At 38.6% G+C, this 16528-nt stretch overlaps 1 protein-coding gene across 8 annotated transcripts; it reads right to left on the reverse strand.

The window, feature by feature from the left end:
• Nucleotides 1-1505: 1505 nt before the first annotated feature.
• Nucleotides 1506-15122, reverse strand: ZNF207 (zinc finger protein 207). Of its 8 annotated transcripts, none has more exons than XM_072644967.1 (12): nucleotides 14911-15122; nucleotides 14429-14793; nucleotides 12772-12898; nucleotides 10620-10758; nucleotides 9380-9550; nucleotides 9160-9235; nucleotides 8622-8669; nucleotides 7462-7532; nucleotides 6048-6205; nucleotides 3233-3475; nucleotides 2415-2577; nucleotides 1506-2254 (listed from the first exon to the last, which is right to left on the reverse strand). In XM_072644967.1, exons 2-12 carry the CDS (start codon nucleotides 14467-14469, stop codon nucleotides 2094-2096), a joined length of 1398 nt encoding a protein of 465 aa, XP_072501068.1. In that variant the 5' UTR covers nucleotides 14470-14793; nucleotides 14911-15122; the 3' UTR covers nucleotides 1506-2093. The 8 variants fall into 8 exon arrangements, with proteins under 8 accessions (XP_072501068.1, XP_072501064.1, XP_072501065.1 ...); XM_072644963.1 differs by lacking the exon at nucleotides 14911-15122 and adding an exon at nucleotides 4516-4608 and having other exon boundaries at nucleotides 14429-14718; XM_072644964.1 differs by lacking the exon at nucleotides 14911-15122 and adding an exon at nucleotides 4516-4608 and having other exon boundaries at nucleotides 9380-9547; nucleotides 14429-14649.
• Between the last annotated feature and the right edge of the window lie 1406 nt (nucleotides 15123-16528).

Genomic DNA, 16528 nt, shown 5'->3' on the forward strand with positions numbered 1-16528 from the left:
ACCAAGACTAGTGATCTTGAATATGTAACACACGAGGGAAAATTCTTACCAAAAGAGTAGAATAGTAGCTGAAACTCATTGGTTCAAGATGTCTGACAACTTTTAGTTTGAAAATGTTTATAATGCTGAGCATCTTTCAAAGAAATGATTTTCACTGTTTAAACAGACAGGTTTCCTTGCATCAAAAAAGTCAAATACTTAATAAAATGCTATTTGAAATCAATTCACCCTAAATAAATTCACCATATGGACTAAAGCTTTTGTGCTTTAGGACTAAGACTTGTAACATATTAACAAATTCAAGTCATTTTTATAGTAATAAAATATTTGAGTTTAAATTATGTTTCATAAAGAATGTGAAAACATTTTTACAAAGTATTAAATCATCTCTTCTTCCTTCACCCTCATATAAAAATTTATAAGCAGTGAAGTAATTTGGCTCTTAGAAATATCATAATGGTATTAGTTAACACCACATGGAAAAGTTTAAGTACATTACAGCTAAACTTCCATAATTATGCTCAGTTCTTTAAGGAAAAAAAATCACACCTGTAACTATAAAATTAAATGAAAATAAAAACAAAAGAGAATTATCAAATACCAGAATATCTATTAACAAGATACTTAAAACAAAAATCTCTTTAAAAAGTCTTATTTGTACAAATAAAAAGCATAAGTCAGTTTTTACATTAAGCTTTAATTTCCCATGACAACGTGATAATATACACAATAATCATAAGCTAGTGACTACATTAGTCACTAGCTGCATCTAGAGTCTGAGATTAAAGACTAATGTAGATTTAAGATCACAAAAACAAATGTTTATTAACCTCATAAGCTTCATATTTACATAAAGATGCTCAGCATTACAATTAGTAAAGTTATGTAACCAACTTGCCATTTGCAAACTATCAAACAATAAACATTTTAACCTTAGGATACAAATTTTAAAAATTAGCGAAGCATCAAGTATGTGAGTTTTCAATGTTTTAAGACAAATATAGAAAACACATTTACAGCATGTGGCTAAACTTCTAGAAGCTTGCACCTGGTAAAGCTTTTGAGGTCCATGACTAGAGTACTAAAGAATCCTAAATTACACATGTCTGGCACTAGAGTCTATATATAATTGAGCAGCAGTAGGGAAGGTGTGTCAAATTCATATATTCAATTTCTAAAGTCACCTGCAAATATTGAAACCAAGGGAAGAATGCACTAAAAAGTGTTTATACTCATTATGTAATGGTGTAATCATACTCTGCATTATGTCTAATAAACAGTAAATGAGTTAATAAAAGTACAAGTTTATGTCTATTGCTCAGAAATAGGCAATTTCACCATGCAGCTAAGGAGTGACCTACAATTCAAACACAAAATTGGAGAGTATTATCAAAACTTTGCCAGTAACTATGCATTTTATTATATGTGGACATCTACTGTGGCATGCATCTGTACAAACCTTTCAGGCAGTGGTCCACAGCTGGTCATGAATAAAAAGGCATCAATTTTTCTTTCATTTTATTACAATTAAGTTTAACAGTACAGAAAAGTCACACGACCTTTAGTGGGTCAGTTTTTTTCTTGAACCCTGCAACATGAGGAATTCTAAGTACATTAAATATTGTTACACATTCAGACTTGCAATGTACAGGTACTTGGAAACAGTTACAGCCCTCACCAAGCTATGTTGGGGACATAAAAGTCCAACAGCATATGAAATGCTGCGAAGGCATAACTTTACAAATAGCAACGTAAGGTTACAGAACTTGCCTTTAAGGTGGTATGTTCATGTAATTCCAGCGCCTTCACAATTTAACGAACCATATTTACTATACTTCACTTCTAAAAACCTAGATGAAACATGAAAAAGAAGCCATACAGTATAAATTGCAACATCAGGAAAAGTTCCTGCTTTATTATTCCAAATAAAATTTTCCCGTGTAAAACAAAATGTCCAATAGTTCCTGGTATGTGGGAAGATAATGTTTGTTAGAGTCACAATGAAGCCTTAATTGACGAAAGCTTGGCTATATAAACAGCACAAGATGAGAAAAGGTTTAATCTCCAAACCTATTAGACTGGGTGAAGTAACATCAGTAACGGCCACCTTGCGACATTACAGGAGGTCTCATTCCCATTGGAGGTCGAGGCGGCCCACCTTGATAAGGGGGTACCATTGGAGGTCCCTGCCCATATGGAGGCATAGCCCCAGGAAGGTAACCTGGCATGCCTTGATGATGACCACCATATTGACCTATAAAACACATCCAAAGATATAACATAGGTAAGTAGATCCTTAAAAAACATATTATGCAATGTCACAATTACTTTAAAATCTACAAAAAGGTTATGTTCTATGTTGATAGTGTTCATTAAGTAAAAGTTTCTTTAAAAAAATGAAAAGTAAAGAATACCATGAGGAGGCAATGGGGGTCTCATTCCTTGCTGTTGTGGAGGAATTCCTGGCTGTGGTGGCATCATACCTCCAATTGGTCCAACAGGTGGATTACCCATAGGGGCTTGTCCTGGTCGTGGAAGATTACGCTGATATTTAGGTAATTGCGCCCTTCTCTCTTCCTAAGAATGGAAATAAGCAAAATATTTTTAAAACCTCATACATAGAACTTAGTCAACTTTAAGAAACGTTGGTGATTTCTTAAAAGTTAAATACTCAATGTAGTTAAAATACTCAAAATAAAACACCTACAAACAATCCTGGAACAAGACTGATAAAGTGTCAGCATAATTTTTCAACTTTTTAGGTGAACCATCCAAAATAGATGCTAGTACAACTTATTACAGCTAATGCATGCCTAGTAAGCACAATATTAACTTATTGTCAAACTATCTTTAAATAACTAACCACACTTAAAACATGGCCTTTTTAAATATGCTAAGGTAACAAGAAAGTCAGCAGTGTTTTTAATATTTGTTTTGGTGACCTACTGATGCTGACACCTAGTCCAAGATTTATGTAACTAAAATAGTAACAAAAAGGGGAAAACAAGGTATAATTTCAAACCCATTCTAGTATTCAAAATGGGAAATACTGGAGATAAACCCTTGTAATGTTTCCTTTATGAACCAAGAGGGGCAAAAAAATTATGAGCATTAAATCTTTTAACACAAGGGTACATGCCTGTATATGATCACTCTCACTAAAATGTGAAATGCTGCTAAAAATTTTTACTTTTGTAGCCATATTTATTCGTGAAAATTGAAAACCACTTACCAGTGATATATCCTCATCGGGATGGATCAACTTACTGGTTGCACTGGTTGTCGTAAGTGTAGCTGGCTTACTTGTTATAGAAGCAGCTGGTTTGGCTGCAGTGCTGTTTGTTGTACTAGTGGTTGAAGCAGTAGACTGAGTATAAGCAGGGAATGTAGGCTTGGGGGGTTCTGGGGTTGTTGCAGGGGTACTATTTAAAGGCTTGAAATCAGTACCAACAGGTCCTTGAACAGCTGCCTGAGCCTGTGAATTACAATACTTAAATCAGCAAAACTCAAATACCCAAATAATTTCATTTAGGTAACTTTAAAAAAAAGCACATATAAAATAAGCTTGCCCACAATAAAGCACTCCAGCCTTAAAATTAATTCAAAGCAACTCAAGAACACAACATAAAAGTTCAGCAAAACCCAATATACTTCGCAAAGATTTCTATCAAAAGGTACTTGACAAAAGCAACCACCAAAACAAAAAGCAATCCAAACTAACAAGACAGCATGTGTAACTTCAATTCCTTCCACCCTCTCACCCCCAAAAAATTTAAGAAGAGTTTACACAAAGCTACTCCTAATCATCAAGTATAGTGTCATATACTGGAATACTGTGATTTGCTGTTTTCACCATTCTAAATTAGTCTTTTAAGCCAGTATTAATCTACGTTGCAGCTCAAAAATGTTAGAAACTGCTAAAAATGTCATGTTTGTGCAAATCCTAATGTTATTAAACACAGTATCAGTAATGACTAATTCATCTGTCCTTTAAAAGCAGCCTATAACAAAGAATACTGAAATGTTCTCATTAAATTTGTTTTAAAAACAGGCCACAAATCATTGGTCCAGTACAGTAACTAAATTAGGGACAATTAATGTGGATTTTTAGAGATCAGTAATTTTAGCAATTTGTCTGGAATTGAAAAAAAATCACCGAAGCTGAGAAAACAAAGCCAAATATTTCAACTTTAGTACAGAATTCAGAATGCTGAATTCTTGCACATTAAATGTGATGCATTAGATTAAACAGCATAAATCAAAAGAGCTTAATCATGCATCAAGCTAACCATTGACCACTAAGAAGCATTTAATGCTTACATGCTTTTTAACCCTTTAGAGCCACATAAATTTGGGTTATTATTTTTCCAGAGTTTTTAAATTAGCATTCATGAGAGTAGTCATTGAAAATTTTTTTAGGAAACTAGACATTTCTGAACATAAAGGTTTAAAAGGGTCCAAAGGGTTAAGTTGTAAAGCCTTTTTTTAATTTTAAAACTGCAACTTCCTGCGTACTTGTGCTGTGCTAGGAAACAGAGCTTTAGAAGATGCAGAGAGATTTTCTGAATTGGATGAAGCTGTACTTGAGCTTGTAACAGGTGTCCCCATCTGTAGCACAAAAGAAAGGAAACAGTGAAAAGTCTCCAAACAAATGGGTGAAAATAAGCCATGTGGTAGACTTTTTTTAACCTAAAGATTGAATTTTTGTAAATGAGGAATTACCTTCCCTGCAAAATATAATCCAATTCGTTATTTCAAAAGGCAGGCAGGACATGTTCATTTACAACAAACACAATCTAATGGCAATTGCCATATGCCTGGGGGGTAGGGGGGAGAGAAACCCACCCAACCTAGCTATAATGTTTTCCTTTTTATATACTAACATGTGCACTATGAATGTGTATCCCAGATAGTCTGAAGTAAAACAATGACTGAATTAAATACCAAGAATTTATGTTAAACTTCATGCTGTCATTCTGTCTCAAATGCAAACACTTCTCTCCCAGTAAAAAAAAAATACTGAAGTACTAGAAAAATTAACTGGAAAGTCCAAGTTACATTACTTTTACATATTTTAACACCAATTAAAGTCACATCCAAAATGTTATCAATTATAAAAAAAACTTTGTTCTAAATGTTTCATGGTTTTTTTTAAATAAATGAGTCTATTAAGTGATTCTGAATCAAAACTGAAGAAAAACAGGAGGAAATGAATAAAGGTCTAATGTTATTTTCATCAAGTCTGAACACATTTACTATAAATCAACTAGACACCTAAGGTATACGTATTGTCCTCATCTTTAGTCATAAAAATAAATAGTATAGTGCCTCAGAAGACAAACAGGTGTAAACGTCTAACTTGAAAAAAAGATTCAATTTTCTCAGACAACTGTGTCATAAGAATATAAAACGAATTAAATCAGAAGTATAAAAGCCAAGCCCTAAAAACTCCCAAGTGCAGCCCAAACCAGATTAAAACGCAATTGGGAAATACTTAACAAACAAAATACACAATAAGATGTAAATATTAACTTTTGGTTTTCTAAGTCAATATGCAACCAGAAAGGTCCCACCTCTATTATTTTGAAGACAAAGAATTCATGATCCCAATAGCCTTTCAAAATGTTTCTAGTCCCTTAGTCTTTGGTGAAGCAGAGAGAAATACTCATCCTTCATCCTGGACTCATCCCACTTTCAGTTCACCTGACAGAAGTCTAGCTCTTTCTCATATCCATGCAAAGAAATTAACTTTCAGCTCCAGCTAGAGCCAAGTCAAGAAAGGGTGAAACTATGTACAAGGTCTTGACATATGAAAAAGCAATGTAAAGTTTCTGATAGCTTTCAATCTATTCTGAATAGAGGAAATCATATTTTCTCCACATACACGTATCTTTGCCACTACCTAAATAATATATTATTAAAGGATAAACTGCTATTTAAAAGGCTCCAAAAGAAAAACTAACCTATAATAACCTCAGTAGTACGTATGAGAAATACCAGTCATTTACAATTAAACACAAATATCCAGAATCTAATCAATACCTTACCTGTCCTGCACTAGGAAAAAGTGGCTTAGTAACTGGAGGCTGGGGGGTAGGAACAGCTGCTGCTGGTGCAGGTGGTCTATTAAGAATACCAGGTGCTGTTACAGCCTGTGCTTGAGTCATAGGAGGCATCCCAGGACGAGGAACAGGGGGAGGCATACCTATAAAATGAGTAGAAATTTGGTTAGTCTGTTAATTTCATTAGTTTAAAAAAAAACCCACAATTTTACAAAACACTGAGGCTAATACATGTAAAGAATGTAATGTTACTAAACCAAAAATTCAGAGGTTGACACAAATTCAACTAATCCGTAACTTGTGGCATCAGGCCCTTATGAAAAAACTTTAATCCTTGCCCCTTTCCTATTTCTGTACATGCCTAAGAGAGTAACAAGTAGGCATTCTATACAGGAAATATGCAGGGTAGTACACCAAAAGGGAAAGTGTGGAACTTATACCCAGGGTTGACTTTACTAAAAGTCTAAACTTGATACTTGGATTAGTGTTTGTAAAGTACAAGGAAATTATTTCTGAAGTGGAAGACAAATGTGCATATGATTAGGTATTTGCATATCAACGTTTCCAAAGTAAACAATGATCAAGTCATTTAAAATATAAGCTTGCTTTGTCCCAGTCACTAAAAAACAACAAGTGCCAAAACTCTATTTAAACCATATTTAATGGAAATCTTCCTAAAATGTATTTACACTTCCCTGCCTTAACATATATTTAACCGCATCAGAGATGGTATTCCTGGTCCAAATGGCATCATTCCACCCATCGGTATCATTCTATTAGAAAGCAAATTTCAGAATAAATGTAAATAAAACTACAATGACATAAAACAATAGACTATAATGTTCATTTCATAACGATTGGTATCATCATTATGAAGATAAATTCAATTACTGCACTATGATATGGAGCTATCCCAAAGGTCTACTAAGGCCTAAGCAATGTTTATTAGTAGTCCTGTGCTTTAAATCTTTTACTGTTTTTTAGTTTTCTTATATTCTCTTTCACTGAAGATGCTATCATTTCTTGCAAGGATTAGCTGACTGCTCCCCAATTTTCTAACCAAGCTAGTCAGAGTTCTATCTAAATAAAAAGCCAAGAGATAGCAGAAAGGGATGACCTATGAGAATCCAAGTGTATTAAATGATTCACTGTAAGGCTTGGCAGCAATTTCAGCTGTTAAAAACCTTTTGCTTACTTCCTGGTTGTCAGTTACAGGAGATAGCTGAGACTGACAGATAAGATGCTAACTTTAACTCCCTGTTTCAAACTTCAGAAGGAAAAAAAAAAGTATCATCTACCAACATTTCACTGGTCAAATCTAGGAAAATAAAGTTATCCAAATTGAAAAATAAAGCCTACAAAACCCATGTTATATAAGGAAGCATTCCACATTTCCTACCTGGTGGCATACCAGGCATCAGAGGTGGTATTCCTGGTCCAGGTGGCATCATTCCACCCATTGGCATCATTCTATTGGAAAAACAAATTTTACAACAAGCATAACTTAAAACACAAGAGTAAACTATGGAAGATATCTTGACTAAGACTTGAAATAATCACGGATTGAAGACTTCAAAAGCCTTCATGAATTAAATCCAATCAAGTTCAAAGTACACACAACAAAAAATAAAAAACAAAACCACCACACCTTTCAACAACCCTCAAAGACTAAAAATTCTAAAAACAAAACAAAATCTGGTAAACTTTACCAGAAAAAGAAGGAAAGTCAATCTTCTTGCCTGCCTTTTGCCTCAAGAGAATGCCCTAACAAACTTAAAATCAAATGATTCTTTCTTAAACTTTCGTTTAAAATAAAACATGCTACCACGTATGGTCGCATCTACTCAAAATAGTGAAATGTAATACCTTTGCCTACTATAGAAAATAGCCATAAATGAGTGAAATGGATTAAAGAATTCTCTTTCTGCCCCAGTTTTAAGACTACATATATTTAGACTCTGAGACAAAGTACGTGTTTTCTTCATTTTAAGGATTAACAACTAGCCACTTTATTAAAGTCATCAAACAAGATCTATTATTTATCCATAATCTAAAAAGGATGCATCAGCAAGCTCTAAATATACACATTTCAGGAGCACGCTTTCCCAAATAAGAGCTTTCCCAAACTAGTTAAAGAAAAAAGATAAACTCTTCAATTCCCAAATTCTCAAGTCTCAGTTTGTTGTGGACTATGAAAAATACAAATTTTAAAGTTTACACTAAGTTTCATACCTAAACACGTACATTAAAATGTGTGATTTGGCTAGTTGATGGCATTTTAAGTATAGACCAAATTTTAGTACAAAAACCCCATTAAGTAGAAGTCATTTGAGACAAACATAGCCTAAAACTTAAAAAACCTACGTTCAATTTACAAGTCTAAATAAACCATTTCTCTCTCCTGTTACTTAGATACCTGCTGTCAACGAGCTTGGGGATTTTCAAGGTTGGTGAGAAAGTTACAAAACTGTTGAAGTCAACTGAATAAATATCATTATACACAAAAAAAATGACATCATGAATGTACCTCCTGAATTACATTATGAATGAGATGCTTACATGTTTTCACCGCAAAATGACTGGGTGTATTTTCTCTGATGATGCAATCTGTGAAAATGTATGACAAAATCAAAATCTAACTGTGATTTTCAAAATACAGTGGGAGTGTATCGACTACCTGTCATATCCAATAAGATTAAGTAAAATCCCAGGTACCTCATAGTTACTTAAATTTTTGATGCTTCAACAAAGTAAATAAATTACAAAGTTTGCTTTTGTTCCAACTGTGTCCTCAGGAACCGTGGAACTATAATAAACTACCTTAATTACAGTAATGACAACTAAAAGAGATGTCTAACAAAAGCAAACTGAAACTAAAAACGCATTTTCTGTAGAGGCAAATAATTTCTAAAATCATTTGCAGCATTTAGTCTTCTTAGTTCTTAGCTTCATATTTTCACCATTTATAAAGCCCATATACTGAACAAGTGAACAGGAGAAGCAATAGCTCTTAATTCTGAATGAAAACAATTGGGTTGAAAAGGACCAGTGGATTTAGGCACAAACCAACTAAAGCAGTTATAATGATTTTCCTTACCCAGGAGGCATCCCTGGCATAACTGGAGGCATTCCTGGCATCAGAGGTGGAACACCTGGCATTAATGGAGGTATACCTATAATTTTAAAATTTTCGAAAGAACCAAGTTAGAGTTTAACTGTTGGGAAATATGTAAATACAACAAAACTAAGGCAAAGGAAATGGTCCTAAGACACAACTCTTTGGTTTACTGCTACTTTTTAAGTAACTTAGGTGTTACCTGGAGGCATTCCTGGTGCTCCTGGCACAGGTGGCAACCCTGGCTGTGCCATTGGGGGGATGTAACCTTGCTGGGGTTGAACAGGTTGGGGCTGAAATGAAGTTGAAGCTGTAGATTCATCATCATCATATTCATCAGAATCATCTTGCTGCTTCTTTTTTTGACTCTCTGCTAATGAAAATTTCATTGTTACAACAATGCAAGAAAAAGCTTATAACATTACCATGTAATTTATTAATTTGACGATTTTTGTTTCATTCCATTTAAATCTTTAAACTACGAACATTTCAATTTCAATCTCCTAACCCAAAATGAGACAGTCTTCATGGACTGCTGAAGAAATCTTCTAGAGATGAAGGTCTCTGAAATGAGCTAGACTGGTCCTCAGATAAGAAACAGACTACGCTATAAACTGTCCTCAAAAGACTTTTCTGATTAGTCGGACCTCATAGAGCTTGCTTGCACCATAATGACCTAGTTTTAAAATATCTCCATAACAAAATACATATAACATTAGTTTCAATGAACTGTGACCTCACTGATGGTATGATCTATGATGACGTGGACTATACTGACTCCACTGATACAGTTATAACAATGTATCTCCTCCTGTGTGTTGTCCACATCTTTCCTCTAGAACTGACAAAGAATGGATATTTATGTAGAAAGTGTGCTGTCCATCAGTTAGTGAAAAAGCTCAGTATGTGACCTAGTCACCTCCTCTTTATGAGTCATACATTTCTGTATGTTTTATATGCTACTGTTCCTATGCAATTATTGATTAGCAATGTCACAGCCTACACACCACCATAAACCACTGTCCAATGGATAACTAAAAACTATGATTCTTTGGAGACCATATCATTCCCAACAACCATAATAGCATCAACAAATACCAATGTTAAGATGGGTCTTTGTCTTAGGAAGAAGCTTGGGATGGAGGATGGCCATTAAAAAAAGTATTATTTAATTTCCCAAAGGCAATCTAACCAGAGAAAGAAGCTGATCATCTCTTAAGTATCTCAACTTCACAACATCCAAAAGAGGACTATCAACTTCCCCTTAACCCACCCCTCCTTTCACAATTATCCAGCAATGTAAATGATTTTCTTTGTAACCATCACCAAAGAATACTTAACATCTATTTCTACATGTCCAAGACAGTTTCTAAGTGAAGGAACAAATAGGGAATTACTTCCTAAGATATTTTGAGAAAGAAAAGCACAAACTTTAAATTCACCTTGAGTTTTTTGTTCAAGAAGTCTTCTCCGTTCATCCATATCTTTTTCTGGAATGCCTTCCATACCATAGATTTCCAATTCAATATCTGTTCTCCCAGGTATGGCATTTGGTACAGCATCTATTGTTTCTTTATGCACCTACCACAACAATTTATGTTCATTTCAGTAAGAGAAACACTAAATTTGACTTGTCAATTTTTTCAAGAGTTCCTCTTAAATGAATTACATGCTAAGTTCAATAGCATTTGTAAAGAACCATCACATTACTAAAGTGTAAAAATTGGAGGCAGAGGAGTCAAGTATGAAATATTAAAGCTTAAATTACAAAACACTTTGAAAAGTTGTCTTACTTTCAAAAATATCTTGGACTGCTTTTACCTATCTGTTTCCAAACAGACCACTTGAAAAGGCTTTAATTATTAATGAAGTTTTTATTGTACCCCAATAAATTAAAAAACATAATAAACACCCTTGCAATAGGATGCGGGGGGAAGAGAGGTTGTGGCCTTGATCTGGTTTCTGAGAGGAAATTGTGAATGGCCATCAGCTTAAAATATCACCACAAAGTAAACAGATTATTGCAACATTTTTGCTATTACACAACTTGAAAAAAATTCCTAGCACCTTTCCAATAAACCATCGTCCCTTTTCTATATTTACTATGTATTTTGCTAGATACAAGGATTCATCAACTTTTAAAACAACCAGAGTCATCTGTTCCAGTATAGTTACAAATGTTCTAACATACTTCAGGAATAGTCACTCTTACCTATTATTGAAATAAAATAACTCCTCCAGAGGTAAAATACTTTTGTCCCCCTTTTCCTACTAGTGTACTTCCATCAGAAGACAGCTTCATAAATGTGAATCTCAATTTTCCTAAAAGATTTATTGGTGCTTATTACTCAAATTCAAAAATTCAGAGTATTCTTCCTACGTATTTTCCTGGTAGAAATTAGGATTCTAGTCTAGGTTTCCTAGGACCCTATTTAGTGGAAGAAGGAAATATCTTAGATAGAAAAGGCCCTTGGCTCAAATTCAAGAGCCTGTAATTCTATTTCCAACTCAACTTATCTAACATCTAACCTCTTTGTATCTGCTTCTTTATCTGCAAAACAGGGGTCTGCCTGTCATACCTACTAGCTCAGTGGGTTATTAGTAACGAAAATATATGCAGAAAACTCTTTGAAAACCAACAATAATATTTTCATCAAGACTTTTGTTTTTCAATCATATCTGACTCTTCATGACCCTATTTGGGGTTTGCTTAGCAAACATACTGGAATGATTTGTCATTTCCCTCTCCAGCTCATTTTACAGATGAGGAACTGAAGCAAACAGGGTTAAAGTAACTTACCCAGGGTCACACAGCTAGTTAAGTGTCCCAAGCCAGGATATGAATTCAGGTCTTCCTTACTCCAGGCCTGGCACTCTATCCATTTAGACACCTAGCTGCCTCTTCACCTGAACTACAACTGCTAAACTTGGGAACAAATATCTTGTTTTGCTTTTCCTCCCACACAGTTCACTAAAATCAGTTTTTAATCACTGGGACCAATTTAGCCAAAGCTGGGGAAATTCTGTTCAATCAGACCCTAAAGATACTAAGAATCTCTTCCAAATAAACTACGAAGTTTTCCTTACTCAAAAGTAGAAATAGAGAAACATAGCAAAATACAATCTAAATGAATTCTTTCATTTACAGGAATACCATAAGATGCTGCAAATAGTCTTTTAAAAAAGGTATGCCAGGTAAAGCCTTATTTAAATGGATATGAGATAACAACAGCCGTTATTAAGCACTGGTATGCTAATGTGAATAAAATTAGATAATCCTGTTTGCAAAATTCCAACCCCAATCAGATTCCTACTCTCCAGATACCTGGTAGGTACACCATCCATAAGGGTCATAAGAGCATAATTTCAAGAGATACTTTTAGACCTCATGCAAAGTCCTACTTGAACTGATCATATGAAAATTTTAATTATGACTAAAAAACACAATGCTGACAAACTCATCCACTTATTTTTTGCATTTAACGTATTTGTTAACATTTGTAATACAAATTCATCCAAGTCCTTTCCCTTACAACAAATGTGAACAACACTTTTACAGATTAAAAATAATAAGTATGAAAAGAGCCAGCTTACCTGCATACAATGAATAGCTAAACCAGGCCCTGTATATAATTTTTTATGACATATGTGACATTTAAAGTGCTTTGCTTTTTGATGCTGTATAAGGATCTTCTCATCATCAAAATCCCTGTTACAATACCTGATCATATTGTTAAGGAACACAGTGAAAAACTCCAGTGTTAGTCGTACAATCTTACATATATCTTACAACGTTGGCCTTCAAGAATTTTTTCAACAGATTTACTTACTATATATTCTTTACACATAATTCCACATCTCATTCCTATAGCTCTAGACCTAGAAGGCACTACCTCACTCAACCCTCTCCTTTTACATAAAAGAAAACTGAGGCTCAAAAAATGACTTTGCCCAAGGTCCCCAAGTCATAAACCTGACCTGTGAATCAATGCTATCTCACGGAATTTCTTTCGTCCCTTATTTTTATATTTTCAGTGACGACACTTGTCTTTTTGCCCCATGCTTTTTAATTGCATCTCTCAAAGAAAATCATGGAATGCAATGTTTAAGAAACGTCCAAGTTACCTGAATAGCTAGAGAAACTATGGAAGTTTGTTGTGCTTCTCACATACTTAAATTTTCTTTTGCCAGAAAATATTTCAAGGGAAACAGAAAATAAATGGTGGCCCAAACTTAAAAGACTAGGCCATTTATAACAAGGTCTTTAAGGGCAGCAATCTCTCGATTTACAAATCCATAACGTTTTTACAAATTGCCTCATAGTGGCTCGCTGAATTGAAATCCCCTGTTAGCCAGCAAGGTCCTTTCAGACCAATACTGCTATTTTATTCTATTCCCAGGGCCGAGCAGATTAATTCAACAACCTAAGGCAAGAGTAATCCATCATTACCACAAGGATTACAATTTAAAAAATTGCAACATCATAAACGAAGTCTCTTTAAAAGCCCTTCCCCACCCCCACAAAAATTCAAATCAAGTTTTCAAAGGATCATAGAATCCGACACAATTCACCAGATAAAGAAACTGAGGCCGGAGGGAACTAAGTGACTCGCTCCCCTTCCCCCCGTGGTACCACGCGTTTTTCTTTTAAAGTAAATAGTGTCACAACTTCAGGACCCAAGGAGACATTTTAAGTACGTTTCTTTGAAGTGACCTTTACTCTCAAGCCAGAAGACGAACCGCAGCGCCGGGGGAGGGGAAGGGGAAGGGCCTCCGGGCCCCGGCGGGGCGGAAGGCGCAGCGCCGCTTCCGATGAGGCCCCGGGTCCGGAGATCTGGGGGAGTCCAACCCCAGGCCCCCCCACCCGCCCAGAGCACAAAATCCGCGGGGGCAGCCCGCGGTGAGGTGGCAACACGCGAAGTCGTCCTGGGAGTCACCGCGATGCCCCCTGCAAGTCCGAGCGCCCGCGGTCGCCAGGGGCGGCGCCTGCCAGGGCCTCCCACCCGTCCGCAGCCTCCGTCTCGACCTAGGTCCAGGCCTCCCCCTCCCACCGTCAGCTCCGCAGCCTCGGTCTGGGCCTCTCCTCCTCCCCTCCCCCACCCTCGCAGCCTCGGTCGCGGCCCGGGTCTCTTCCCCTCCTCTAGGCCCAGCTCCGCGACCTCAACCTCGCTTTGGGTCTCCCCCTCCCCCAGCCCCGCCGACCCCAACGGCCGCCCCCGCGGGCACTCGCCCGCCAACCGACAAAGGATACCAGCACCAAGGCTTCAGCTGCTTCTTCTTCTTCCGGCCCATGGCTGCTGCGCTCGAGGGACAAAGAGCAAGAGAGAGAAGGAGAGGAAGGAAAGGGGATACGAGCAGGGTACCGCTGCCGCACCGTGCAACACAAGCGCCGCCGCGTCCCACAGGAAAGACACAAAATGGCCGATCGCCTCACTCCCTCGCCCCTCCGTTTCCCGTCAGGCAGAGCGGCCACGGGCGGTGTAAAGCCGGAGCCAGGGTCACGTGACACGCCCCTCCTCTAGCCCCTCCCCCTCAGGAGCCGAGTCTGGAACGCCATTTTGTCCTAGGCGCTTGCGCAATCCCGCCAGTGTCCACTTCCTCTTTTCTCCTAAGCTTCTGGTAAACACACAATTAACTCTCATTAACTCTTTTCCTAGCTCTGAACACCCCCACCACCCCTACACACATACTCCCCCATTCTCTCCCCTCCTCCAGCTCACCCCGCCCCCTCACCAGATCACACACAGTTACTCCAGGCCGGAGCTTTCCTCACGGCGATTTCCAGCCTGCCGACGCCCATAAACAGCACTAGGCGCAGCAGGGCGCCCAAGGGCCGAGTTCAAATTCGCCCTGAGGCACTTTCTAGCCGCGTGTCCGGGAAAAGTCAGTCCACGTCTGTGGGCCTCAGTTTCCTTATCTGTAAAATGGGCACAATAGTCCCTAGCCCCCGGGGTTGTAGTGAGGGTCTAATGAAGTAATCACCGATAAACACCAAGTAAGCGTGGTATAATCATTGCATGTCGGTTCAATCTGACTGTGTGTACCACGGGTGGGACCCCCGGCCCTCATGTGAACTTCTTTGTGGATCTAATCCAGAGGTCCTCAAGTGCGGCCCTTGGATCGAATCCTGACTCCCCTCCCCCCCAACAACTCCGTCGGGACGTGCGGGGCCCTGAAATCAATCCCTTAGAGGTCATTGGATAAGCTTTGACCTCGGAGGTCCCCCAGACTGGGAAGGGGGGAGCCGGTGGGCGAAATGAAACGGAGGCCGTTAGGACCGTGCGGAGGTCTGCGCCAGGCAGGAGCCGGGGGGCTCCAGAGCCGCCGGAGGAGACCCACGCAAATCCCGGGCCCTTCCCAGGGCGCCCTCCAGGGCAGCCTCGCTAGCGCCCCAGGCCGCAGTCTGGGCCCCGTTTGAGGGGATATTTTGTAGCCACTGCCCTAACTGTACATACGCCCCACCCCTAAAAGGCTAGTCCCTGGCAGATTACGATCGACACCACTCTATGACCACTGGGATAAGTGCACCGGTGGAGGGCAGCGAGGGGGTCCCCATAGTATTAGACAACAACTCCGGGTCCTCACAGCCCTCTAAAACCCGCCCTAGCCGCCGCTCTCTGGGGACTCAGCCGGCCAGGGTTACTGGGGGTTGGCAGTCAGTCCTAGATTCAATGCACTACCCCTCGTGTCTGCGTCACCGGCACCCAGTGCATCCTGGCCATCTCCAGTCACCCAGATGAACCCCGAAGGCTCTGGAGGCGCAGTGGGGCTGGTGACTGCACAGCCCGCCCGCCCTCAGGACAGAGCCCAGGGCAAGTCACGTCATCACGTCTCTGATGGCGTGGTCTTCTTCGGCAATGAAGGACGACCGCAACACAACTGCCTGGCACACAGTAGGCACTTCATAAATGCTTGTTCATTGATTGATCGCTTGTTCCTCTGCAAAAAAGAGAATGACATTTTTAAATTCTTCCCCAACATTCCGCCTCTCCTGCTCTGCCTTGGTTTCAACTCCACCTTAGAAGATACTCTCTGGTTTCCCCTTCTTCCTGCCTTCTTTTGTGCATCTCCCCCCCCCCCCCCATTAAAGTGTAAGCTTATTAAAAGCAAGGATTATTTGTTTTTATTAATTTTATCCCCAACACTTAGCACAGCGATTAGGACATTTTCGTTGTCCCTCCGTTGTTTCAGCCAGGGTCTGACTGTTGATGGCGTGCTTGGAGTTCTTGGCCGTTCCCTTCTCCAGCGCATTTTTCGGACGCCGATACTAAACCCGAGTGACCGGCCCAGTGTCACACCGCTGGTCAGCGTCGGGGGCCAGGTTTGAAGTCAGCTCTTGCTGACCGCAGAC

Source organism: Notamacropus eugenii, chromosome 2 (assembly GCF_028372415.1).
Source record: "Notamacropus eugenii isolate mMacEug1 chromosome 2, mMacEug1.pri_v2, whole genome shotgun sequence".
In the NCBI taxonomy this organism is placed as follows: Eukaryota; Metazoa; Chordata; class Mammalia; order Diprotodontia; family Macropodidae; genus Notamacropus; species Notamacropus eugenii.

Excerpts from the sequence above, each read along its gene's own strand:
- ZNF207 (XM_072644963.1), bottom strand. The coding sequence starts at position 14,469 with ATGGGCCGGAAGAAGAAGAAGCAGCTGAAGCCTTGGTGCTG. Across the intron at positions 6,206-7,461 it reads GATGCCTGGTATGCCACCAG|GTATGCCTCCCCCTGTTCCT; the intron begins GTAGGAAATGTG and ends CTCATTTTATAG. Across the intron at positions 3,476-4,515 it reads TGTTTCCTAGCACAGCACAA|GCTCAGGCAGCTGTTCAAGG; the intron begins GTACGCAGGAAG and ends TGTAATTCACAG.